The sequence below is a fragment of the Podarcis gaigeae genome (assembly GCF_964106915.1).
Source record: "Podarcis gaigeae genome assembly, chromosome: 5".
NCBI lineage: Eukaryota > Metazoa > Chordata > Lepidosauria > Squamata > Lacertidae > Podarcis > Podarcis gaigeae.
In genome coordinates, this window is record NC_139681.1 from 2,905,030 (window position 1) to 2,931,471 (window position 26,442).

The 26,442-nt window shown below is 42.7% G+C and overlaps 1 protein-coding gene across 3 annotated transcripts in view; it reads right to left on the reverse strand.

The window, feature by feature from the left end:
• The window catches only part of ATXN10 (ataxin 10), a 78,034-nt gene that overhangs the window by 3,180 nt on the left and 48,412 nt on the right, over nucleotides 1–26,442 (reverse strand). For 2 of the 3 annotated variants that reach the window (XR_014564201.1, XR_014564202.1), the window contains exons 8-11: nucleotides 26,202–26,311; nucleotides 24,519–24,682; nucleotides 11,700–11,828; nucleotides 10,287–10,372 (exon numbers count right to left, since the gene is read on the reverse strand). Coding sequence is in view for 1 of the 3 variants with exons in the window: in XM_083738822.1 (XP_083594948.1) it covers nucleotides 11,765–11,828; nucleotides 24,519–24,682; nucleotides 26,202–26,311 (338 nt within the window). In the remaining 2 variants the exon portion in view is untranslated. The remainder of the gene's footprint in view (nucleotides 1–10,286; nucleotides 10,373–11,699; nucleotides 11,829–24,518; nucleotides 24,683–26,201; nucleotides 26,312–26,442) is intronic. The other variant, XM_083738822.1, reaches the window with a different exon arrangement.

Genomic DNA, 26,442 nt, shown 5'->3' on the forward strand with positions numbered 1-26,442 from the left:
GCTTTACATTTCTAGAAAACCATACAAATGCATAGCACTGCAGTATGCAGAATTATGTTAATCATATGACAAGGTAATCACTTGGATCTCCTATGAAAAAATATAGGAAAGCCCCCCCAAAATTAGTTCAGTTCTGTGTCTTCAATTACAATTTTACATATTTTACAGTAAAATCCTATGAATATTTACTTGATGCCAAGTCTTACTGATTTCAATTAGATTTTCTCTCAGATTTTGCACAACCCTTCCATTGCATTCCCAATCTCAGCCTATAAAGTGCTAAAGATACCACTTTCCTAAACACTCAGCTGAAAAAAGAGAGCTCCTGTGTGCGCGCGCACATGCAAGTGTTTGTGTTTTCCAAAAGAACTGCAGCTTATCAGGCAAACATGCAGTTCCCCCATCCAGACTGAGATCTTGTGCTAGTTTCCCACTGAAAATTTTGTGCTCTTCAATGTTCACACTGCAGGATCTTAGAGCACAAATAGCACCCAGGGAGGGGGGTTGGTGGAAAACTTAAACAATGCCACCACATGGCTACTCTTCCTTTAAAATAAGAGCTGGTATTAACTATACCTTCAATTTAAAAAGTGTGAGATACTCCAGTACAAAAGTATATAGACTGGCAGAGGGTGGTTAACTGCCTGCTGTTCCCCTTGAAATGCTCCCCAAATCATTTTTCTCACAGCTGGACTCCAAGGACTGCTCGTTTTTTCCTGCTCCAGATTGTAGGGCCTGAACCAATGGAGTTACAGTGGTACCTCAGGTTACAGATGCTTCAGGTTACAGATGCTTCAGGTTACAGACTCCGCTAACCCAGAAATAGTACCTCGGGTTAAGAACTTTGCTTCAAGATAAGAACAGAATTCGTGCTCTAGCAGCATGGCGGCAGCAGGAGGCCTCGTTAGCTAAAGTGGTGCTTCAGGTTAAGAACAGTTTCAGGTTAAGAACGGACCTCCAGAACAAATTAAGTTCTTAACCCGAGGTACCACTGTGTAAGAAAGGAGATTTCCACAAAAAACCAGGAAGAACATTTCTGACAGTAATAGCTGCTTGATAGTGGCACAGACTCCCATGAGAGGTAGTGGACTCTCCTTCCTTGGCGGTTTAGAAGCAGAGCTTGGATGGGCACCTGCCAGGTATGATCTCATTGAGATTCCTGCCTTGCAGGGGGTTGGGCCAGATGACCCCTGGGGTCCCTTCCAGCTCTATGACTTAAAGTAACCTAGGAGAACCAGTGGGTGCCGTTAGGATCAAGCTTCCACCCCCTTCCACTGATTTTGTCCTACAAATGCTGCCCTGCCCTGTTTTCCTTAGTGAGCACAAATTTTGGGACATTCATTTGCCCATTAGTTTCACACCAAGCAGGGCTGATGTAACAACCAGTCAACATGACCCGATTGTATACATCTGTGAAGGAAAATGAAATCTTCATAATATTGCAAGGGTTAAGGAAGTCCTAAAAACAGCTCAACCCAGCGCCTGATACCACCTGGCAAGTTGGAAAGAGTCACAACTCTCATATCCACAACTCCTTTAGAGGGAGGGAGGGAGGAAGAAGGAATTAGCTAGGCCTGCTTTAAACAGCTGACTGGCCCAATGCAACAAGCCGGAACTTGCCTAAAGATCAGAATACAACTTCGCAGTCAGATTACACAGTTTGCCAGATTTTGTGATGTGGTTTCAGTGTTTACTAAGTGTGTACAGAAATCAATATTTTATGTAAATAGAATGCACAAAATGCATAGTTTAATGGGGAAATGCATTGAAAATAATTGAAAAATGCAAATTTTATATAAAAATGTGTATAAAATCCATACAATTTAAAGGCAGAGTTTTAATGTATTCTTTAAACACACACACACAGAGAGAGAGAGAGAGAGAACAGGACAGACCTCTGAGCACCAGTGAAACTGAAACTATTGCAGAATGAGACTGCTCAATCCCTCCCTATTTAAAGGACATGGGCTCCATTTTGTGGCTGAAGAGTGCGAAGGCATATTGATAAATGAGAATGTACCCTCCCCCAGAGATGGAAAATTAAGAAGAAAAGCTGACAGAGCGATGCCCGTCTCCCACACAGATTAAAGCCCCAGCTCTTTAAAAATAAAGGAATTAGGCACTGAACTGACCTCCACTGCAAGCAAATGACAGCCAGGATGCACATGGAGTGCATCTCCACATAACCCATTTATTTTCCGTCTTCCAGGAATTCTTCACCCAATAAAAGGTTGTGCCTGTTATTGCTACAACTCCCCGCTCCATTCTTTGTCTTTTCCTCCCTATGACTTCATTATGTGTTGTGACCTCACAAGAACTCAGCCTAGGGAGAGAAGTACTTCCAAGCTTGCACAGAGTGCTTTTGCCTCACCACTAAATAACCCCAAACTTATACCTCCCCAAAACTCAGAACTCATCAGCAGGTTGGCCCCCCTGGTTTCCTTGTTCTTTCTCTCCTTTTTTCATTCCACAGCAAAAAAAATATTCCTATTTTGCCTCGAATCACAGAGTCACCGAACTACAAGGTGGGTACAATGACAGCATTGGGCAGAATCATAGTTATGTAGAGCTGCCACAAGTGTATTGAATATAAACAGGTAAAGGAGGGGACACAAATGCAACCTGAAAGTTGGTACAACTGGAGATGGGGGGCACATTACATTTAAAAGAGCTTTGGATCACCTTACTGTTTTTAAGGCTTTTAATCTTCACCTAAGGCAGCTTACTATGACAAAGCCTAAGAAGCGCAATCTCCTAAGGCAGGCGCTCTTCTATCATGTGCTTCAAAAGCAGAATGTCAGCTCAAAGCAGTGACTTGTGATTATTAATTTTTTTAAAAAATGGAATGAGTTTCATTATTACACCTTAGGACAATTAAGTATTTTAAAGCTCACAAGTAAGGCACCTATTAGGCTTTCTTTGAAAGTCTGTCAAATTTATAAAAGTCTACTTTTAGAAAATATTTTTTTTTGTAAAAGCAGGCACTAAATTAAAATGTATAATGCTAGCTTGTATGTGGCACATACATTCTTGCTACAGAGGCTGCCCATATTTTTAAGTGGCATTTTTAATAGAAACCTATAATTTATATGCAACTAAAAATCCTTTGGGTTTAAAAAAGGAGAAGAAAAAAAAATCACACTCTTGGACAATGTAAAGCCAAAAACATTCCATGCCTAAGATATTCAGTTTTAAGAGTTATTATATATCTATCTCCAGATGGGAACATATGCAATTAATTGTCAGTGTTTAAACACTGTCATGAAAATCCATGGAATCAGAATAACTGAATGTGATACAACATGCAACAATGCATTTTGCACTCAGTTGCTTTATCCAGAAATATGCAGAGTTGTGAAATGTCACTTTAATTTATTTATCTGTCATTAACACTCTCTACCACCTACATAAACATGCCAGTTGGGCAAAAATTGTTAACAAACAATATTTCGGTTCTAGTGGGACCTACAGCTAAATGTGGCTGACAATTCCTCGCTCCCTGTTGCAGGCAGCCAGCCTGTTAGGACCGTGGCTTCCAAACTTTTTCCTTTGGGCCACACTTTCAGAATAAAAATCTGCTCGTGCCACAATGAATTTTTAATTGATAAGACATACATTGGAAAACAAAACACAGAACACAGCTGCCTTAGAATATGACCATGGGACATCTAGGAAGCTACCTAAGAACAATTCCTGTTCACAACAATAGGTCATGGAGAACAGTGGAAGAATAGCACATGCTCTGGCTCTCATTTTGAAAATATATCTATCCACATTCCACAAATAAATAAAACACATTTTGATACTGTCAGGGGTTCAGAAGGAGAGACACAGGAGGGGGAGCAAATGGAGAGTGAGGAGGAGGAGTACGAGGGGGGCGCAGGCAGTGACAGTGGCCAGAGTTATTCCACAAGCCTCTCTAGCGAATCGGAGGACTCACAGAAGGGAGCGCCGGTGGCCAGAGCGAGGGGGGTTCCAGGGGGGAAGCCCCAGGAGGAAGGGGCCAGCGGGGAGTCCCTGAGCAGCAGTTGGAAATCAGGACCAGCGTCTCCACCAGAGCGCAGTGGGGAGGGGGAGTCCCAGGAGTCGGGACCAGTGTCCTCACCACCAGAGGGAGGAGAGGAGTCAGGTTTGGCAACGCCCACATCAGGAAGTGGGGAAACGGTCAGAAGGAAAGTCACCGGCTGGGCGCGCGCGCCAAGTTCAAATGTACAGGAGCGCGGCACAGTGGGGAGCCCGGGAAGGGAGCCAGGTCCTAAAGCCCGCCGGAGGGAGGGGCAAGACTCAGGAGGCTCAGCGTCAGAGGAGTCCAGGAAGGAGGGAACCCCAGAGGGCAGAAGGACCCAGCGAAGGAAAGAACAGCGTAAGAGGTGGAGCCGGGCTAGAATCTTAAACTGGTGTGGGTGGAGCAGTGAGTAAGAGGGGACTTAGCCGGTCTAGCGTCGAGACGTGGATCTGCGCGCCCAGAGCTTGGAAACGGAAACTGAACTTTAATAAAGACTTTTGTATATAACATCCACCGGGCGTTGGTCCTCTGTGAGCTGGGACCTAGCGGCAGTCCTGACAGATACGATATGATACAATACGATATGATACGATACTGCACTGAAATGCTTTAATGTTTCTTTGATTGTCCGTGAATTTTCCTGCCACATCCTCTCCTAGAATCATAGAATCATAGAGTTGGAAGAGACCACAAGGGCCATCGAGTCCAACCCCCTCTGCCAGGTATCTTTTATAAGAATTTTTTCTGAAACATTGATCCCCATATGGGCAGGTTGTTTAACTGCATTCTAAGAATGGCAACGGTCCTGATATCTTGGAAAGAATCTAGAATAATGGGTGTTTACAAAATGTGCCACAAGTTTGGGATTCTTAACTATTTTTTAAATAAGGGAAATCTGACCTTTGTGTTACAGAACTATTTTTCTGTAGCATGCCTGCTAGTGACACAGAATTGGAACATCTGTGTATCTCTCATTGAAGACAGAATATATGGTCTACTGCTGTATCAGAAAAAAAATTAAGAAAGAAATTACATGCATTGTATAATACAAATGATGTAGATGATTTTGTTGAAATATGGCATCCATTTAAAAAAATACTTTACTGATAACCCTGAAGAATGGCAGCTACCCAAATCGCAGACTGGACTTTGGCAAAATTAACTAGATTGGTCAGTCCTGGAGGTGGGAGAGTTAGAATTTTGTTTTTGTATTTTTTCTTTTTTTTTGTAATTGTCATATACAGTCATACCTCAAGTTGAATGCGCTTCGGGTTGAGCGCGTTCAAGTTGCACTCCGCAGCAACCCGGAAGTAAGACGCTAAAAATGACATCGCGCGCATGCGTGGTAGCGGCGAAACGTGACCTGTGCACGCGCCGTCGCATCTTGCGTTCCATTCGGGATGCGAACGGAGCTCCGGCACGGGTCAGGGAAAGGTAGACAAAGTGCTAATACTTTTACCTAAAATGAGAATTTGTTTATATCTTAATGGAATGAGAGAATGAAGTGAATCTATATATGTTTTGGAGGTAGAAATAAACATTAGCAAATAGTAAATCAATTGGATCCTCTGGCATTTGTTGACCTTAATTATTAAAACAAATGAAATGATATTGTTTAATTACAGATAGCTTGGGTGACAGCACAGTTAATGTCAAATAATATTGTTAATGTATAATTATTAGCATGCTATTGCATACATTTACATAAAATTAGTTGTATTTGATGAATCAAGCAGTTAAAAAAAAAGATTAACAAGCCAAAACATTCCTTAAAATATATGTGACCAACCATTTCTGGGCCAAGGGCCTTAGCTATCTCTCTGGCGGCTGCATCCATTAGCTTTTTCTTTTTTCTTTTTTTCTTTACACATTGTTAAAAATAAAAACAACAACTTCTTAAAAAGAATGGACACATTTGGGGGAGCACAAAAAGCTTTTGGCTTCACAGTATCTCAGTTAGACATCTATCGGAGCAGTCAGTAAAAGCATTTTTAATTTAAAAATTTTATTGGGGGACTGGGGGGGCAGCAAAATACTTTCTGGGTGGGGGGAACCACAATGGGACTCAAATATTCGAAGAATTAATACTAGAATGGTTCTCAACTAAGTTATGAACAAGCCTACTAGGTTTCCAACCCACAAACCAAATGCAGCCCATGGAAGTGAATTGTGGCTTGCCAGGGGCTTAGCAACACTGCTGCTTTTGCAATCCCAGATAGGCAGCAAACGGAAAAGGTTTCAGAAGCCCCTGGTGGGGCTGGTGTGTACTGTGTTTGGTTTCGAGAGTTGAAAACTGTGCATGCTTGGCTTAAAATCCCAATGTGAAAGCTAAAACTATCCCCATTTATTTTGCCTTCCTCAGAAAAGAGCCAGTTTGTGTCTTGCAGATGCACCATATTACATCAAATGTACCGTATTTTTCGCCCCATAGGACGCACTTTTCCCCCTCCAAAAATGAAGGGGAAATGTGTGTGCGTCCTATGGGGCGAATGCAGGCTTTCGCTGAAGCCTGGAGAGCAAGAGGCATCGGTGCGCACCGACCCCTCTCGCTCTCCAGGCTTCAGGAAGCTGTCCGCAAGCCTTGCGCGCCCGGCAGGAGCTCCCGCCAGGCGCGCGAGGCTTGGGGCGGCAGCCTGTTGCCCGAAGCATAGGGAGCCCTCCGGAGGGTGCCCCGTGCTTCGGGCGAGTGTCTGCAAGCCTTGCGCTCCCAGCAGGAGCTCCCACCAGGCGCGCAAGGCTTGGGGTGGCATCTGTTGCCCGAAGCACGCGGAGCCCTCCGGAGGGTGCCCTGTGCTTCGGGCGAGTGTCTGCAAGCCTTGCACGCCCGGCAGGAGCTCCCGCCAGGCGCGCAAGGCTTGGGGTGGCATCTGTTGCCCGAAGCACGCGGAGCCCTCCGGAGGGTGCCCTGTGCTTCGGGCGAGTGTCTGCAAGCCTTGCGCTCCCGGCAGGAGCTCCCGCCAGGCGCGCAAGGCTTGGGGTGGCATCTGTTGCCCGAAGCACGCGGAGCCCTCCGGAGGGCTCCCCGTGCTTCGGGCGAGTGTTTGCAAGCCTTGCGCGCCCGGCGGGAGCTCCCGCCAGGCGCGCGAGGCTTGGGGCGGCAGCCTGTTGCCCGAAGCACGCGGAGCCCTCCGGAGGGTGCCCCGTGCTTCGGGCGAGTGTCTGCAAGCCTTGCGCGCCCGGCAGGAGCTCCCGCCAGGCGCGCGAGGCTTGGGGTGGGAGCCTGTTGCCCGAAGCACGCGGAGCCCTGGGGAGGGCTCCCCGTGCTTCGGGCGAGTGTTTGCAAGCCTTGCGCGCCCGGCAGGAGCTCCCGCCAGGCGCGCAAGGCTTGGGGCGGCAGCCTGTTGCCCAAAGCACAGGGAGCCCTCCAGAGGGTGCCCCGTGCTTCGGGCGAGTGTCTGCAAGCCTTGCGCGCCCGGCAGGAGCTCCCGCCAGGCGCGAGGCTTGGGGTGGCATCTGTTGCCCGAAGCACGCGGAGCCCTCCGGAGGGTGCCTCGTGCTTCGGGCGAGTGTCTGCAACCCTGCACGCCTGGCAGGAGCTCCCGCCAGGCGCGCAAGGCTTGGGGCGGCCGAAGCACAGGGAGCCCTCCGGAGGGCTCCCCGTGCTTCGGGCGAGTGTCTGCAAGCCTTGCGCGCCCGGCAGGAGCTCCCGCCGGGCGCGCAAGGCTTGGGGCGGCAGCCTCCCGCCCAAAGCACGCGGAGCCCTCCGGAGGGTGCCCCGTGCTTCGGGCAGGCGTGTGCAAGGCTTGGGGCGGCAGCCGCGGCTGGAGGGGGGAAATATATATTTTTTATTCATTCCCCACCCCAAAAAGCGAGGTGCGTCCTATGGGCCGGTGCGTCCTATGGGACGAAAAATACGGTATTATTTTTGTTATTTACATTATAATTTGTAAGAAACAATATAAACAAATTAATATTTTTCCCCCAATGGGTACAAATCTTTGAAAACATAGCTGTTGTCAAATAAAAGTACTTGTAATTCATATTTGATCACCATTTTAAAACTACTGTATTCTATTAGTTGTCTGTTTTGTGGTAGCCACTATAGTTCACTCCTTCAGAACATAATCACATCCCTGTTTTTTGCTCTCCTCAGCAGCATGGATTGTTTTCACAGCATGAGGCCCGTCTCAAGCTACACTTTTAAATATGAAATGCTCATCGGTTTCCCCAAGAAAGTCTTTCCTGGCATGACACAAAACAAACTGCCATTGTTATAGACCATAGCAACTTGATTTCTCCTAGATTTAACCTGAGGTTTCATAAACCACAATTATACTAACCGTTGCCATGAGGTCAAAAGTATTTTGAATCTACCTCTGAGATGACTGTCAGACTGAATATAATGACAGAAAATGTTCTTCAAATGGGTATATGTAAAAATTAGCTCGCATTTATATTTTCAGTATTTTATCCAAACTAAAGGGTCTGTATGTGTGGATAAACCACCGCCATTGCAATAGGAGAGCATAAAAGAAACCACAGGTTTTCCTTTCACAAACGATGCCAATTTTGTCTCCTAAGTAGCCAGTTGAATGATCACCCAGAAAGGCAGCCCTGCTTTTTCCTCTCCAAATATTACCGACATTTTGGTCACAAGAGGACTTGCCAAGCTGATGTTAACATAACACAGCAGCTTTACTATAAAGGTCTTTGGAGTCAAAGAGCCACTTATTTTCATCAAACGTTAAATGGCATATTATCATCAGAACCTTTTCTCACTACCTAACACAAGAACTGAATACAAGATCACTCAGACTACACTCCTGTAATTATCTGCTCTAAAGTAGTTCCAGGGATTCCTATGGGACTACTCTACAGTAAATAGCCCCTGTTTCTCCCTTCTAATGCTGGAGTTTTCTCTTTAGAAGAGGTAATCCATTTGGGAGTAAGCTGGTTGCAACATAAATGAAATATTTAAAAAATGCATTGCATTTAAAGTTTTACCAACATTTAACAGACTGTCTGGGATGAACTGGTGGAATAAACACTGCACTGCAGGAGAGTAGGGCTCACTTTCTAACTCAACTGAAAACTTCCTTTGTACTCTGAGGCAAATAATTTGTGGCCCTCATAGTATCCAAACTGAATTCAGCTCAGTGCCTTTGGTCAGAAAGATGGATAGTTTAGCCACTAGCCTCAGTTGCTGCCATATGTAGAAAGCTGGGAGATTTGTTATTACTTATTTATAAATGCATTTATATACACTATCCTGTCAACAACAAAAAATCAAGGCGGTGTACAACAATATGTGTATAATAAAATATAAAACCATGAAAAATAGAAATAAAATGACAGGCTAGTCAAAAGGTTTTAAACAACTGCATAGGCCTGTCAGAAGGAAAAAAAGGTATCAAGATCTGGAAGTCAAGAAATGCCTGCCTTATCTCTGCTGGAAGAGGGTTCCATAGCATGGGACTGACGGTACAGGCAACCCCCCGTTTGAAGGGGCTGCGTTCCAGGTTATTGGAAACGTCATTTGTAAGGCATAAGTGGTAAGTTCCACCCTGCCCCCTTCAACTGAATGCATGCAAAATGGTTGCTGCCTGGACTAAACACAGACTTCTGGCTGAGGCCTGTTGGGCATCTGAAAGAAGCTACCCATAGAAAAAATATTTGGTATCTACGGCGTATATTGCAATAACAGAATTCACAATGATGCAGGACTATGAATCAGTTTGAAATGTTAAATATTAACAAAAGTGTGTGGGTGCATACATATACGTATATGCATATGCATGTGTGAGAAAGGCAGAGATAAGAAATAATATTCTAATTCATACAAAGATGGTGCTTCTCCTTTTATTCCATCATTAGAATTTATTCACAAACCATACTGGTGTAACCAATACCACAAAGTATTCTCCATCCTTGTAGCATCTGAAGAGCAGTTAAACCTCTCTAAAGTTGCCACAAGAATTCTGTCCAGAGCTAAACCCAAAACAAATTTTGGGAACTCTCATATGTAAAAATTTAAAGATTTTTCAAGGAACTGCGTAAGAATTTTGAAAAAACTCACTTCTGAGTAGTCCCCAGAAGGTAGTCAATAAGACTCATGAGATTTCTCATGATGATTTTGCTTATTTCCACCATTTATTTCATGCAGGTGATTGTCTCTTACTATTAATTTTCCCTTCCCTTTTATTCTGGGATTAAACCTAATTTTTTGTGATATCATTTTGAAGAATACAATGGATGCTAGGCTGAGGGCTTGACTGGCTAGTCATAATAATTAAATATTACACACAATATTTACAAGGCAGATTATTTACTGCATACTCACTTTCAAAAACAACCTTCTTTAACAAAGTTTAATAACCAACAGCCATCTTTCTTAGTGGTGGTTCCACTGGAATTTCTCCACCGGTCCTAACAACAGAAATATCTATTGTTCTTTCATCAGATAATACCAGATATACGAGTTGAAAATATTTTTTCCACTGGTCAGATTTAATAAGGTATGTAAAACTGATGAGCTGCTTACTAACTCATCTACCTGTTCATTTCAGCTGACTGGTCAGATGTCAGTTGAAGCAAAAGCTTCAAGATTAGCTACAATGACCAAATTTGGTTAGATTCCATTACAATCCGTAATCTAAAGTGACAACAATGATTCTGGGATATTCAGAAAGTTAGAGAACACGAGATAATGTTCAACCAGGCCCATTTGTTTTAAGACTAAAAATAATGTAGTTTCTCCACTTCAAAAGAGGCCATTTTTGTATTTAGTTAAAAGATTTAAACCTCTCTGTCAATTTGCTACCCCAGCCAAAAAAAAGCAGCCTCGGTGTTTTGTGTTTTACCCCCTCAAACCTGTTTGCATATTATTTTATGATATTCTGATCTCATAATACAGTACAACATTCCCAGCAATTAAATTTCATACAATTAACAAGTATAACCCAAGACAAAAGAGTAGACAGCCAAAAAACACACAGAAAAAGATTTAAAATATGTTATGCAAAATGAAAACTGATGGCCTTTTAATAAAAGCGTAATGATTCTCTTTGTGTTAAATATTAAAAATTAAAATAAATATGACAATAACCCTTTTCTGATGCAAGCTATAATTTTTCCTAAAATAGGCAGTAGAAATTATAATGTAGGTTTAGTACTGGTGGTAAAAGGTTAACAAATGAGTATACCAGAACACTAGAGTCAGCGGTCAACTCTGACAACCTGGGACAGAATCCAGAGGAAGTTAAAATAGGCCAATGCTTATTCCCACTCCCACTAAGGTTCCACTGGATTCAATGGGACTTTCTTTTGAGTTGTTATCTATAGGATTGCCCTTTGGGCAGAATAATTCTACGCCAAGGTCTCATTGGATTGGAGTGGCAGGGACACCACTACATTCCAAACCCTGCCAGCTCACAACAGCCAGGATTGAAGGGAAGTTTCCTTGCTTTTTGTTTGTTTGTAGCTCTGGGAATGGCTGAATGACCCAAGGAGCGGACCCTTCTATGGGATTTTGGATCCCAAGCTACCAGGGCTCTGCAACACCCTGTTTTGATGCCACGTTGAACTGTCAGTGGAAGAACTGGCTGTTGCTTCTTACTGACCACTGACCCACAAGCCACCAATTGAGGGGAAGTGGGCTAGGATTGTGCTATGTCTCTCTGAAGTCTTTACAACTGAAGTAATGTTTTCTCTAGACGGGAGTTTTAAGATAAGGCATTCACATCTACATCCCCACCTCCAGCTCAAATTACGTCAGAAGGAGTAATTATTTATTAATTTAGAAAGTTATTGAAAGGATACAAGGATTATTGTCATCAATGCTGCAGTTATCCAGGATCAACGGGATGCCATCTAGATCATAAACCTGTAAGAAAATAAAAAATATTTTATAAAATATTTCTCCTTGGTGGGTAAAAATACACAAACATAACCCATTCCTAAATGGATAGGTTTTGTATACATTTATCCAGCGAGAACCATGGTTAACTATGATGTATGTATTCAGACACAATGCCTAACAACTGACCACAACCCAATATTTAAAACTAATGATGTGAAGCAGGTTTGGCAAGGTGTTACATCTATACTTTAGGCCAGATTCAGTTAATGAGGTCTGTTAGTGGAATCCCATGCAAGGACTTCCATGAACAAAATGGTGTTTCTCTCCTCCCCTGGCTTGGGGAGGTTGGAGAACCCCCAGAACAGAGCACAGGAGAAGGCGGGGGGGGGGGGGAGAGAAGGGTTGTTCTGTTTGCCAAGCCAAAATCCTTGCGTTGATAGCAAAATTTACGCAGCATGTATTAAATTCTTCGCTTTTGAAGCGAACCCCTTCTGAAGGGGTTCTAATGTGGTGGCCTCTCAAGCATTCTAAGCCAACTCAAGCTGCTTTTGAAATGGCCAAATCCGAATAAGTATCATATTTGTTGCAAACCCCTGCCATACACACTCTAGAAAATATTTTACTTCCAACAGTTCTTTTATTGTAACCTATTTACAATAATAAATGCCTGGCATTCTCTGGTCCATGGGGTCACGAAGAGTCGGACACGACTAAACGACTAAACAACAACAAAAAATTTAATTTATTTATCTCTATACAGTTTTTAAGAGATTTTTTTATATATTAACCGGTTCAGAAATTAAATAATCACTCAATTTCAGATTAAACAATCTCAATCCATGCACAATTAAAACCAAACTTGCAACTATCCAAAACATCACAATACACTATTTAAACTAGTCTCCTACAACAAAAGTATAGCAATATACTTTTAAAACATTTGGATATGCCTAGACATGCCAACTCTAGGTGCAAAGCTCTCTTTGACACAGTAATTACCTATTCAGACAGTTTTCATTCCAGAAAGTATACATCAGAAGTAGGTCAATTTCTAATGGAGAGTTAGGCAACAATGATAAGTGAACACTACAAGGGTTTGTTTCATTACATATAACAGGTCTAAGGATTCAGCATGTGATCTGTAGTGCTGTCAGTTTTAATATAAAAAACAAAGGCCATTCCCAATCCTCACTACTGTAAAATGGCTTTATTATTATTATTATTATTATTATTATTATTATTATTATTATTATTATTACTACTACTACTACTACTACTTCTTAAGGTAAAGGTAAAGGGACCCCTGACAGTTAAGTTCAGAAGCAAACGACTCTGGGATTGCAGCGCTCATCTCGCTTTACTGGCCAACGGAACCGACGTTTGTCTGCTTCCGCAGGAAGTTTTTCCGGGTGATGTGGCGAACCAGAGCAGCGCACAGAAACGCTGTTTACCTTCCCGCGGAATGGTACCTAGTTATCTACTTGCACTGGCATGCTTTCAAACTGCTAGGTTGGCAGGAGAAGGGACCGAGCAACGGGAGCTTACCCTGTCGCACAGATTCGTACTGCCGAGCTTCCGATCAGCAAGCCCAAGCAGCTCGCTAGTTGCTTGAGATGGAAACAGTGGTGTAAATCACAGCGCCACCCGCGCTGATTATTACTTAATCATGAACCAAAACAATACCTCCCCCACCACAGGTTGGGGCAGGGCAGGGCTGTCATTAAATGCCTTCCACAATATACATATCACTCATAGCTACTATTCCCCGCCCCATTCCCATTTCCAATCACACTACAGTGGTACCTCGCAAGACGAAATTAATTCGTTCTGCGAGTTTTTTCGTTCTACGAGTTTCTTCGTCTTGTGAAGCACGGATTCCCTGGGTATTAACTGTTTTAAGAAAAAGGAAACAGACTCGCAAGACGTTTTCGTCTTGCGAAGCAAGCCCATAGGGAAATTCGTCTTGCGAAGCAACTCAAAAAACGAAAAACTCTTTCGTCTTGCGAGTTTTTCGTCTTACGAGGCATTCGTCTTGCGAGGTACCACTGTACATATTACTGTGGTTTAGAGAATTAGTTCCCAATCCAGAATCCTCCATTAAATTTCACTTCATCCGTGCCCTCACTGGGTGACCTTCTGCAGGCGCCTCTCTCTCAGCCTTGGGCTTCCCTGCTTGACTCAGGCCTTGGTCAGTCGCGCATCATGCCAAACTAGAGAGAGAGGAAAGGAGGCCTGGGCAAGAGCGAGCCCAGACCACTCCCAAGCCCTGCGCCAGAGGGAAATACCTGCCTCACCTAACATATATGAAGCACTGCTCACCTGCAAAGAGACAGTAATGTGTTAGAGGAAGGATCAGGGGCTTACACTGCCTTGCTCCTGTTGATTAAAAAACAAATCCCCTTTTAGCATTTGCACTAGGAACAAGGCAATGGTAAGCCTTGTTTTTGTTGGCACACTTGTACATGCACACAACTGTGTACAAACAAAAGTGTCTTTAAGAGACAAAAATTGTAGGATTTCTGCCCTGGGTTTACAAAGACAACTATAAACTGTGGCTTCCTTCTTGAAGCCTGTCACATGGACAAGCTGGGCCCCACAAAAAGGTGTTGTGCTGTATCCCTGTTGCAAATGTTGCCTGATCTTGTAACTGAGGGCTTGGGGTGGAGGGACTTTGCAAAGACAGAAGTCCCTGCTCTAACTTCAGTTCCAGTTTTTCATGCCAAGTGAACCAGCCTGGACGTCCAATGAGCCACAGCAGCTTCCAGTTAGCCTGTTATTAGAGGTGGGCAACCTGCTGTCGATAGCTTTATATATGGGATATTGTCCCCACACAAAGGCAAGGTGCAAATTCATGTCTAACCCAAAGAAAGATGGGGCATTTATTCCCTGCTGTTTAAAGATCTCAGAGCTTAGGGTACAGGCATGTTGGCTTATAATATATGGCACTGTGGCTTGTGGCAAACAAGTCTATTATTGGAAGCTACCACATCCTGCAAAACTGCTGAAATACTTGTGGCTCTTTTTCCCAGGACATACATATGCTGGAATGGCAAAGGCTCTGATGTGACATATACGTCCCATACAAGATGGATGGCGTAAGTAGCAGAGATTCTTTCCCAGCCACAGCAGGAAGCCCCATGCCCACCCATTGAAAGCAAAACTATGATCATTGCCTCTACCATACTTAAAAATTGTGTTGCTCGACTGACACTATGAAACATTTAAATATATACATGAGGGGGAAACTTTTTCTCTCTTGCAAATGTAACGATAATTTTGACCTTTACCCTGCAAAGTCTATATATATTTAAAGTGTCATTCAATAAAAGTGGCTGTCTACTGACACAATTGTATTAATGTCTTACAACAGATATCCCACTGAAATTTAAGCTGACTGTACTTACGTAAAATATTCGCATGTTATTAAGTTAAACAGAGCTCAATACACTCAAAACAAATCTAGAAAATGAGTTCACACGCATTGAGAATATTGAGAACACCCTTCTTTTTCTTATTACTAACTTCCCCCATTCCTTAATCTCAATCTACTACCCATCTTTCCCGCTACTTCTTCAGCATTGGCATAGCCAGGATTTTTGTTGGAGGGGGGGGGGAGAACCTCAGTTAGCTATGTATTTTTATTGATTTTTATTCATGTACTTCAGCATAATTCATAATTTCTCTCTTCTTCTTTTCACCTTGCTTGTCCTTTCATCAAGGAACTCAAGGATGCCTATATGGTTGCTTAGTCTTCCTTTTGGTTGCTACTAATGCATATGAAAATGTGCATGTTAACTGCATTTACCTAATTAACATCACATCTAAACTTGTTCTCACATTGCTCTGATTCATTCTTTGAAAAAACATTTTTGAAAACGTAATTTACTTGTGTGGATTTAGAAAACTAGCTTCAGCTTACTGACTGCATAAACCAATCCCATCTGAGATGAATGTGATGAGCATTATTACTGCAGCACAGTAACTGAACATGAACACTGGAAATCAGGGGTGCAGCACAGCTTACAGGGTAGCAAACCCTGACACAAAGCACGTGTTGGCCTTCCAGTTATCTGAGCCACTAAAGAACTGAGGTTCAGCAGGGATAAGATACTGTCCTGTTAGCTGGGGAAAGCAGCTGTTGGTTACAGCGAGACGTCCCTGAATAATATTTCACTGTGTGGAATAACTGTTATTTCTTATACTATGAAAAATAATACAATGAGATACAGACATTCATGCATTAAAAATGCATTTCATTTTTTTGGGGGGGGGAGTCAGCATTATCATCTGTAATGTTGGCAATAAGAGACTGGAGAAGTGACTTCTCAGGCTGCATTCACAAACAAAGAAAAAAAGATGTGCTCTTGAACTATATGCACCTTACATCACACAGCTTCAAATGTTTTGTAATGTAAGAACCTACCATTCCAATAATAATAATAATAATAATAATAATAATAATAATAATAATAATAATTTATTATTTATATCCCGCCCCAGCCACTCTGGGCGGCTTCCAACAGAATATTAAAATACAATAGTCTATTAAACGTTAAAAGTTTCCCTAAACAGGGCTGCCTTCAGATGTCTTCTAAAAGTCTGATAGTTGTTTTTCTCTTTGACATCTGGTGGGAGGGTGTTCCACAGGGCAGGTGCCACTACCAAGAAGGCCCTCTGCCTGGTTCCCTGTAACTTCTCGCAGCAAGTGAACCGCCAGAAGATCTTCAGCGCTGGACCTCAAGTGTCCGGGCAGAACGATGGGGTTGGAGACACTCCTTCAGATATACTGGACCAAGGCAGTTTTGGGCTTTAAAGATCAGCACCAACACTTTGAATTGTGCTTGGAAACGTACTGGGAGCCAATGTAGGTCTTTCAAGACCGGTGTTACGTGGTCTAGGCAGCCGCTCCTAGTGAACAGTCTAGCTGCCGCATTCTGGTTTAGTTGTAGTTTCTGGGTCACCTTCAAAGGTAGCCCCACATAGAGTGCATTGCAGTAGTCCAAGTGAGAGATAACCAGAGCATGCACCACTCTCGTGAGACAGTCCAGGGGCAGATAGGGTCTCAGCCTGCGTACCAGATGGAGCTGGTAAACAGCTGCCCTGGACACAGAACTGACCTGCGCCTCCATGACTCCAAGGCTGCGCACCTGGTACTTCAGGGGCACAGTTACCCCATTCAGGACCAGGGAGTCCTCCACACCAGCCCGCCCCCTGTCCCCCCAAAACAGTACTTCTGTCTTGTCAGGATTCAACTTCAATCCATTAGCCGCCATCCATCCTCCAACCGCCTCCAGACACTGACACAGGACCTTCACCGCCTTCACTGGTTCTGATTTGAAAGAGAGGTAGAGCTGGGTATTATCCACATACTGATGAACCAAACCCCCTGATGATCTCTCCCAGCGGATGCCTGTAGATGTTGAAAAGCATGGGGAAGAGGACAGAACCCTGAGGCACCCCACAAGTGAGAGCCCAGGGGTCTGAACACTCAACCCCCAACACCACTTTCTGAACATGGCCCAGGAGGCTCCCAGCTCCCAGCCCCTTTAGACGGTCCAGAAGGATGTTTTGGTTGATGGTATCAAACGCCACTGAGAGATCCAGCAGAACTAGGAAACAGCTCTCACCTTTGTCCCTAGCCCGCTGGAGATCATCAACCAGTGTGACCAAGGCAGTTTCAGTCCCATGATGAGGCCTGAATCCCGATTGGAAGGGATCCAAATGGTCAGCTTCTTCCAGGCGTGCCTGGAGTTGTTCAGCAACCACACACTTGATCACCTTGCCCAAGAATGGAAGATTTGAGACTGGGCGATAGTTGGCCATCGTGGCCACATCTAAAGATGGTTTTTTAAGAAGTGGTTTAATAATCGCTTCTTTCAGTGGGTCTGGGAAGGCTCTTTCACAGAGAGAAGCATTCACCACCCTGCGAAGCCCATCGCCCAGCCCTTCCTGGCTAGCTTTTATAAGCCAGGATGGGCAAGGATCCAGGAGACAGGTGGTCGGTTTCACTAGTCCAAGCAGCCTGTCCACATCCTCGGAGGTAACGGATTGGAACTGATCCCACGTAACTTGACTAGACAGGACTCTAGCACTATCCCGCCCCAGCCCTGCTCCCACGGTGGAGTCTACCTCTTCCCGAATCTGAGTGACTTTATCTGCAAAAAAAAAAAAAATAATCAGAATCACTGCAGGATGTAGTAGTAGGTGGTTTCGCTAAATTGCGAACCACCTGAAAGAATCTCCTGCTGCTGTTTTCTGCAGATGCAAAGAGGCGGTAAAGAAAGTATTTTTCGCCGTCACTACCACCACTTGGTAGGCTCGACATTGAGCTCTAACTGTGTCCACTCAGCTTCAGAATGAGTTATCCGCCATCGGCGCTCTAGCCATCTCAGCGATTGTTTCATTGCCCTCAGATCCATGGAAAACCACGGGGCAGCCGGGCCCCATGCAATTGGAGAGGGCGCTTTGAATCCAAACAGTCAATAGCCCTGGTTAACTCCACATTCCAGCGGACCACCAGGGAATCGGCTGAAAGGCCATCAACATGGGATAAAGCATCCCCTACCACTCTCTGGAAAACGTTTGGATCCATTAAGTGGCGGGGGCAGACCATCCGAATCAGTCCCACCTCCCTGCAGAGGGGAAGGGTCTTTAAAGTGTTCTTTAAATATAGCCATGAAAGCAGATTTATGCTGAACCTAAACTTGAGTAGCATAGTTCCTAAGAACTCTCTGTTATACATGATAAGTCTTCTATGGAGTCAAAAAGATTTCCAATGTAGAAAAATCATTACTTATAAAGCAGAACAATATAATTCTATATAAAATATTTGAGAAAAGAATGTCTAACTTTGAAGGGTCAACTGCCCTTTAGTTTTAATTTTAGTGTTTAGCACATACAGTACTTAAGTGCCTTAGATAAGAATCAGGTCAACTTATGCAATCAACAGTACAGACACCTTAATTTGTTTAAAATATCGTTAAGATAAGAAAAGTTGAAGTGGTCTTTGTAAGGAGTATATGTAATAGAAGATTTCTCTCTCTCTCTCTGCTGATCTCATGCTGAGGTTGCAATTCCCAAGATTCACTTGCAGACTGAAGCAGAGATCTCAGCACCACAACCACCCAAGTAGTGGCACTTCCCAGAATGACACACCCTACATCCTATTGCAATTATGATTGGACTTTATTACAGTTTCCACAAGTGATCCACACACACGCGCACACACACACACACACACTAACTGCAGTGTCATTGCTGAAAATATCTCTTATTTGACAGCTGGATGGTAACCTTTCATAAAAAAAAGGATGGACTGCAACTTTAGTAATTTTTGCATTGCTTTTACATTTCCATCGTTTTTATAAAGGAGGACTAAAAAAAGAGAGACCTGAACTATATGAAGGGAAATAGCTTCTTGGTCCTCCAAGATGAATGGATCTTACTTAAGTAGCATATACATATTGGTCAGGCTTTAATATGTTTAATATGTTTGTATAAACCTGTAACTTACTTTTGTGATTTATGCATCTATGAAATCTATATATTTACAACAAAGAATATACAATAACCAAGGTATGCAATATTGTAGTACTCAAGCATTACAGTATAGAGATGACTGGAGCCTCAAGTGTTTCTGAACAGGGCAACACATGAAGCAAACTATCACTAGATTATATGCCACTTTTTAATGTCAAAGTTAAAGCTAGCCAGGTTTCATGGTGCATTAGCTTTCTTTAGAAACCTGGCAGCCTAGCAAAAACCAAAACAATAAAACCCTGCAGTGTGTGAAACAGCACTGATTTTTCACATCAGAGAAAGAAATACAGGACATTTCTACCAATTACTTGTCCTAACTAATCTAGAAACTGATTTAATGAAAACCTTTAAAAATATTTCACTTCTTAAAAACCATTTCACTTTTTAGTTGCGTTTCCTTTCTGACACATCCACCAAACTGTTGGTCTATAAAAAGAAAAATACTGCCCTAAGATGTGGGCCCTGTGGGTTCATACAAACATTTCTTTCTTAACATTTGATGATTAACAGTAGAATGTGTGGGCTTATTCCATTGGAAACCATTACGCTTGAGATCATTGTGAGATCAGAGGCACAGCATTTCCCCCTTAAAAGGTGCAGAAGGCTCTTTATGGATGGTGGTAGCAGGGATTGGGGGTGGGTAGGGGGAATGGAAATCTTGTCACCTGTTCTGAAGCAGGAAAGGAAGACCTTACCATGACTGCAGTGTGCTGCATCCTCCACGACATCTGAGACAAGAGATGTACATCCAGATCTACCTAGCCCTGGTGCCAAGAGTGATACAGTGCTTGCAGACTATGTTCAGCATCCTCCTCCTCTACTGATTAAACCGAGTTTGTGGATGCCAATCAAAAATGGACCAAAAGAAAAACCACCAAACAGTTTATCTGCGACTGCAATCCTCCTCTTCCCTATGGCCCATGTGACCTCTTGCACACATCTTTGCTGGAAATATGCCTGAAATCAGTGCTATTTTTCTAGAAAAAGAGGAACTCAACATGAATGCCTCCCTCATTCTCTTAGAATGGCAATGGCACCCACCTGATAGGTGCAGGAACTAAGTTCTAGTGAGTTCCAGTTGGAAAAAAAAACCCTTGCCTGAAATACTTCTTACATGTTCAATGCTGCCCCTATCACGGCCCTATACCACCACCCAGCCACGAGACATCTAAATCAAGGTGAAGATCATTCGACACATTTCTGAACATTGAGGAAGACCCTGTTGCTCCACAACATATCATTCTGTGCATGCAAAGCATTAGCTAGCAAACCCCATGTGGGGAAGCAGTTCCTTCAGTGATAGGTTTCACTGATTCCTTAATTAGGCAATACAAACAAAAAAGAAAATCATTCCTGATCCTGCTACAGTTGTGTGCTACTAGCGGACATGGATGGGAATGGGTATTTCCAAAAAGGCACATCTGACCTGTTCAGAGGGACCCAGGTGAGCCTATGCAAAGGGACCAGTGATAAGCATTTGTATCTGTATGCTTACACACATAAGTCACCCTTACAGAATGAGGGCTGAAGTGGATTTTACTGTGATGATGATAATGAAGATGATGGTGGTGATTACAGAAATTGTTTACAGGGTGTGTTTGACAGTTCAACCTTTCACTTAACAATTGTTAGTACTGTATGAGGTAATCCAAGAGGATTTCATAATTTCACCTCTCTCCCCCCCCACCCCCTTTCATAGGTTGATTTTGAGAACAATTACTCCAGGCAAATACAAATCCCACTGGCAAATTAAAAGATCCTATAACAACATTATCAGTATAATTATGTCCATTTTCTTCACATCTTTGAGACTCCACTCTCTAAAAGTTTCAATTTAAATCAACATTTGTTCAGCCTTTAGTTTCCTCAGTACTTATACATCCAGAAATTAAATGAGGCAAGAGAACTGAAATCTAGCTGGACAGCTTGTTTTACAATTGACCATGTGTCCATCACAACCTCCTGCATCTTCCTGAATAAGAATGGAGACATTGTACAGCAATCCCCTCTTCACCTACAAAGTATCACTGTTAATTCAGCAAGATTCCCCTTCAAACATATTAAAAGTTGTCGAAAGATCTGTCCTTATTAAAACTCACCAATTCTCTAGTCTCACAATTACAAATGAATCTTTTAAGCAAGTATTAGTTGGCAAAAAATCCAAGTTTTTTTCTTACATCCATTCTATATTCAGACTTTTTAAAACACACACAGCTTTGGACCAATTTACACATTACCATTGCTATATATGCTGCCACAAAACTGCTTCCTTGTGATTTGCTCCTACATAGCAGCAGCAATGGGTAAAAACACAGAAAATGTGGCTTGTGCACTTCACATGGGCAACTCCCCTGTTGGATCAAGGCAGGGGGACATCCTGGCACAGCCACTTAGCCACTGACTGCATGCCATTTCTTGTAAGACCTTAGAATAAAGTAAGCATATATGTAAGGCAGAAGCTGCCAGGTGCAGAGAATGTTCATCAGATGGAGGGGGATGCTTCTATTCCTGAAAGAGGAGGATTCCCCCTATGGAGACAGGCAGGGTCTTCAGTTTGCAAGGTCCTCTCCAGAGGTGAGGAGTCAACCCCTTCTCTCCCAATGACCCTGCCTGCTCAAGGGATGGTTGGGTCTTTGTGTCTCTCTGTGTGTGTGGAGAGAAACACTTGCAGGAGTGCTTGTTTTGTGTGGATTTCCCCTTTGCCTAGTCCTCTCCTTCGTCCTATTGCTGTATCATCTTTCTGAGTGAATTTATTGTCTCTGTTTTCCTGTTGGCTGCCTCCTCCAGCTTATTCATTTCTACTTCATTCTCTTTGTTTTTATCCCCCACCCTGTTCTCTGGGGAGACTGTAGGGAGAAGCTGGATTCTGACTGGATTGCCAGGCAGGCACAGGAGGAGTCCACAGAGGCGACACAGGGCCAGGAGCTTGCGTTTCCTGCCTCTTTCTAAAAAAAAGCAGGAACGCCATTTTGTTTCAGCAACTCAGTGTTCCTGGGATGGCCCCAGCAGCTCCTAGAGACGTGATCGCTGCACCTGTTGGTCTAGCAGTTTCGACTGGCTGCATTATCACTGCACCTTTGGGTTCCAGTGCTAACTGGGAGTTTGAGCAGGTGCTGCAGTGTGCTCAGTCGCATTGCTTTTCCCACCTTTTCTCTGCATCTATGCACAGGATGACTGCATCTCTGCAGGGCAGCCTTTCTCCTTGCAGTGTTGGCACAGAGGAGATCTATGCATTTGGAGATTCCAGGCAAGCTGCCTTTGGTGATTCTCCAGGTTCTTTGTCAGAGCAGGTGAGCATGAGTAAGGGGGAAGGCCTTCCTTAGTTCAAAAAAATTATCAGGATTGCTTTGGACCTCCTGTAGAGGAGGCACACAGAGAAGAGCCTCAGAGGATGATCTTAGGGTCCAAGTAGGTTTATACAGAGGTATGAACCTCATGCCCCTTAAGGTCTTGTGGTTCTGAGCCGTTTTAAGGCTTTATAGGTCACAACCAGCACTTTGAATTGGGTCCAGAAACTAATTGGTACCCAGTGCCATTGGCTTGCCCCGGAGAGCAACCTGGCCATTGAATTAACTGTCTTCAGAGGCAGACCTACATATATTGTAATTGGGGGGGGTGTCATTCCACCCTCCTCTATCTTCCTCTGGTTCTATGCATTGCATAATTTTTTGACTTTATTGGCTGCTGTGGTTGATTTGTAGATTGATTGATTGATTGATTGATTGATTGATATGGGGAGGAGTTCTGGAACATTAACTTTTGCATTGCTGTCTAACCACATGTTTTGTGTCTGAGTGTCCTGTGCTCCAGCAGTGGGGCTGGCGTATGGGCAGCTGCTGTAGGGTTGAGGTGTTATTCTGCTCTGTTATTCTGCCTGGAGAGATGGGATGACCCCTCCCTTCTAGAGAGGACATTGCAAGCTGAAGATTCCCTGTCTCCAGTAGGGGGAGTCATTCCTATCAGGAATGGGAACTGAAATTCACAGTAAGAAAAAAAACACCCAAACAAAATTCCAAGTATTTCAAACTTGACTATTCTTCCCCAAGGGAAACTATGAAGAAACAAACCTCACCAAAAACAACCTCACACAAGTTGTCAACAAGAAGTGAAAAACCATTGTAAAAAGCACTTATTTCAGCTCAGTGAGCTATTTTCATTGGTTTACAAATGTATTAAATGCTGTAACACCTACACAATGGCAATAATTTTTCTATATAGTGAAATGGAAAACGACACTGCCGCAGGTCAGATAATATTTCAGCCTATTAAGCCACGGTATGCACAATCATTTTTCTTGCACAAAAAGCCCCTTCACTCCATTATTCATGTAAGAGGAAATTAAAGCAGGAAATAAATATACAGTTTATAGTTTCCCATTTTATCTAAAGCAGGAAACTATGGCTACCAGTTTGGGACAATTAAACACTTTCTAAAAATGGTGGTGTAACACCTTGATTTGTTCCAAATCTGCTAATCAGTTTCCCAATTCAGATGAAACAAGGAAATATGTTAATAAGAGCCTTCCTTGTTTAATTGCTGCAAGGCACAAAGGGAAGAGGAAAGGGACTGTGTGTGTGGGCAAAAGGTCTGTGCACCTCTTCGCTTAATGAACTGAGATAGGACAATCTGAAGATTTCTCAAGCCTCAACTAGTCAGTGGCTTATAAACCCACCTTTGAACTATGGGGAATTTGAGTCACTAAATGCTACCCCTGTTCCCAATGGAGGCTGAGTTTGCTGACAGATCAAATCTATTTTAAAAGATATGTGATGAATCATCTCCATCCCAATTTGCCTTGGAGAATTAGTTTCTTGAAATTAGTTTCAATGTTTGTTTTCAAAAGTATTAGCTCCTACAGCTCTGAAGCTATGCTTGAAAGTTTGCAGACACTGCCTCATGAAATCTCAAAAGTGAGCAGGGGGGGCACAGTCAGAGCTATTACCCTCCCTATAATAAGTAGAAATTTGGTATTTTTAGCATATACATGCAGTCCTACATGAAACACTAGGAATTAATGGAAGTGATTTTAAATATTACAACTGACTTAAAGCACCCTTGCAGCATACCATATTTATTACTTACTTGAGCCTTTTTTTGCAAAATTTCTAAGATATAAATGTCTTTTTGTACTATGAACTGCACAACCAATTGCTTACAGTCTTTAGCTTTTCTTACCTTGTCTTGGTTAGCCTTATTCTTGTAACATAAATTTCCAATCAAACGAATTAGATGTGACTTAAACCCCACAGCTGGATGACAGCTTTGTTCTTGCCCAGAATGAGTCACTGTGAAGATGTTTGTGCTCTGCTTCCCAGCAAGATGTGTAAGCTGCAAAGTTTCTAAACAGAGAAAATAATTCTGTCTTATTTTTTTAAAAAAATTCTTCATAATGCCCATGATACTTAAGTTTTGTTTTACTTCATAGTTATTAACATATAATTACAAAAGGAAATCAATCTACATCTTACTGCTATTGAAAGAAACACTACTAAAATCTGGAATAGTTTGTCCCAGAAGTCTCCCCAGGAGGGGAACCAGACGGTCCTCTTTGCAAGGACAGAGAGCTGAAGGAGAATCTGGGCACAACCCGAGAAGGGGAAAGGTGGCATGAGGAGGTCAGAGGGGTGATGTGTGTGTATTTGAGGTCTCCGAGAGTATCCTGGGAATCATTCCGAAAAGTAAAAACAGAAAATACATTAGACAAGATATTCCTGTTCAAGATCAGGTTCCTGTATGTGATATTTTAACTCATGTTCTAAATGCACTGGTTCAATTAAGGCTGGTATAATGAGTCATATTACTGCAGTTTCCTGAAGTTAGCCAACATTTCAAGCATCAAGTTGAATGTATTTTGCAGCATATTTAAATATGCTACATAAATAGTTTAAAACTTGCTGGCTAAGAATGTTTGGGAATCCTCAACATTAACATATGGTTTCAATGTTCTATGCTATGTGTTTAATTAGTCAGCTGGGCTATTTGGGTGAAAATTCATAAAAGTACTTATTGATCTCTAAGCTCACTGGTAAACTCTTTTACACCAAAAGTAGCAAATATTGCTCAGTGTGCAACTTTAGAAATTATTGTTTATTCCTCTGCTCTGGTACAATAGATAAGAAATCAAAAGAGTCCTTTAATTCATAAGTGTAGTTCACATATCACATAGAATCAGAGTTAAAAACAAACTACAATTTAATGTGAACCAACTCTAGTGCACGCTGCTGAAAAGTTCTGGCTGTGCTCCTCTCCAGCTCCAACTGCTGCCATAACACCAAGGTATTATAACATTTACTACCAAATTACTTCACAGGAGCATTCAAGTTTCAATTCTGTTTCACACATTCTGTACAATGTGAAGAATAAAGGCATGCAGAAAGTAGTGTGTGAAAATTGGTTCATATATTTAATTTTTTTAATACAAGATACACAATATCTTAGAATAAACATATATAGCAGCAAAGCTTATACGTTTTACCTGATGGTTAGCTAATCCTCTAGCAAACCTTTCAATACCTTTTTCATCCAAATATACCGTATTTTTCGCTCTATAGCATGCACCCGACCATAACATGCACATAGTTTTTAGAGGAGGAAAATCCGTAGGCATGCCACCCGTAGGCATTCCCTCCATAACACGCACAGACATTTCCCTTTACTTTCTAGGAGGAAAAAAGTGAGTGTTATGGTGCAAAAAATACGGTAAATATTGGAAGACATGCTATCAACTTTCTGCTTCCTATTTTTAAGTTGTTGGTCACAACTATCAAGTGTTCCTTATAAAACCTAATTTCAAATAAAATACAAAGCATTACTCCTTAGATTATTACATTTTTAAAAATGTGTGTGCTTCTTACTTACTGACAGTCACCTCAAGCAAATCAGGGCAAGCCTGCAGACATTCCAGATGTCCAGAGTTTGATGTCATTTCACAAAGAACATCAACAAGCCGAATCGTGACTAGTGCTTCCTATGAAAAACAGGCAACAGTTTGAAACCTCAGCTTTCACCTACTTAAGAAGCAAATTTCTAGCACCTATGGCAGCAAATGCCTACTGAAATTGCCAGATGGTATTAGAGGATATTGCAAATGGTCATGCGG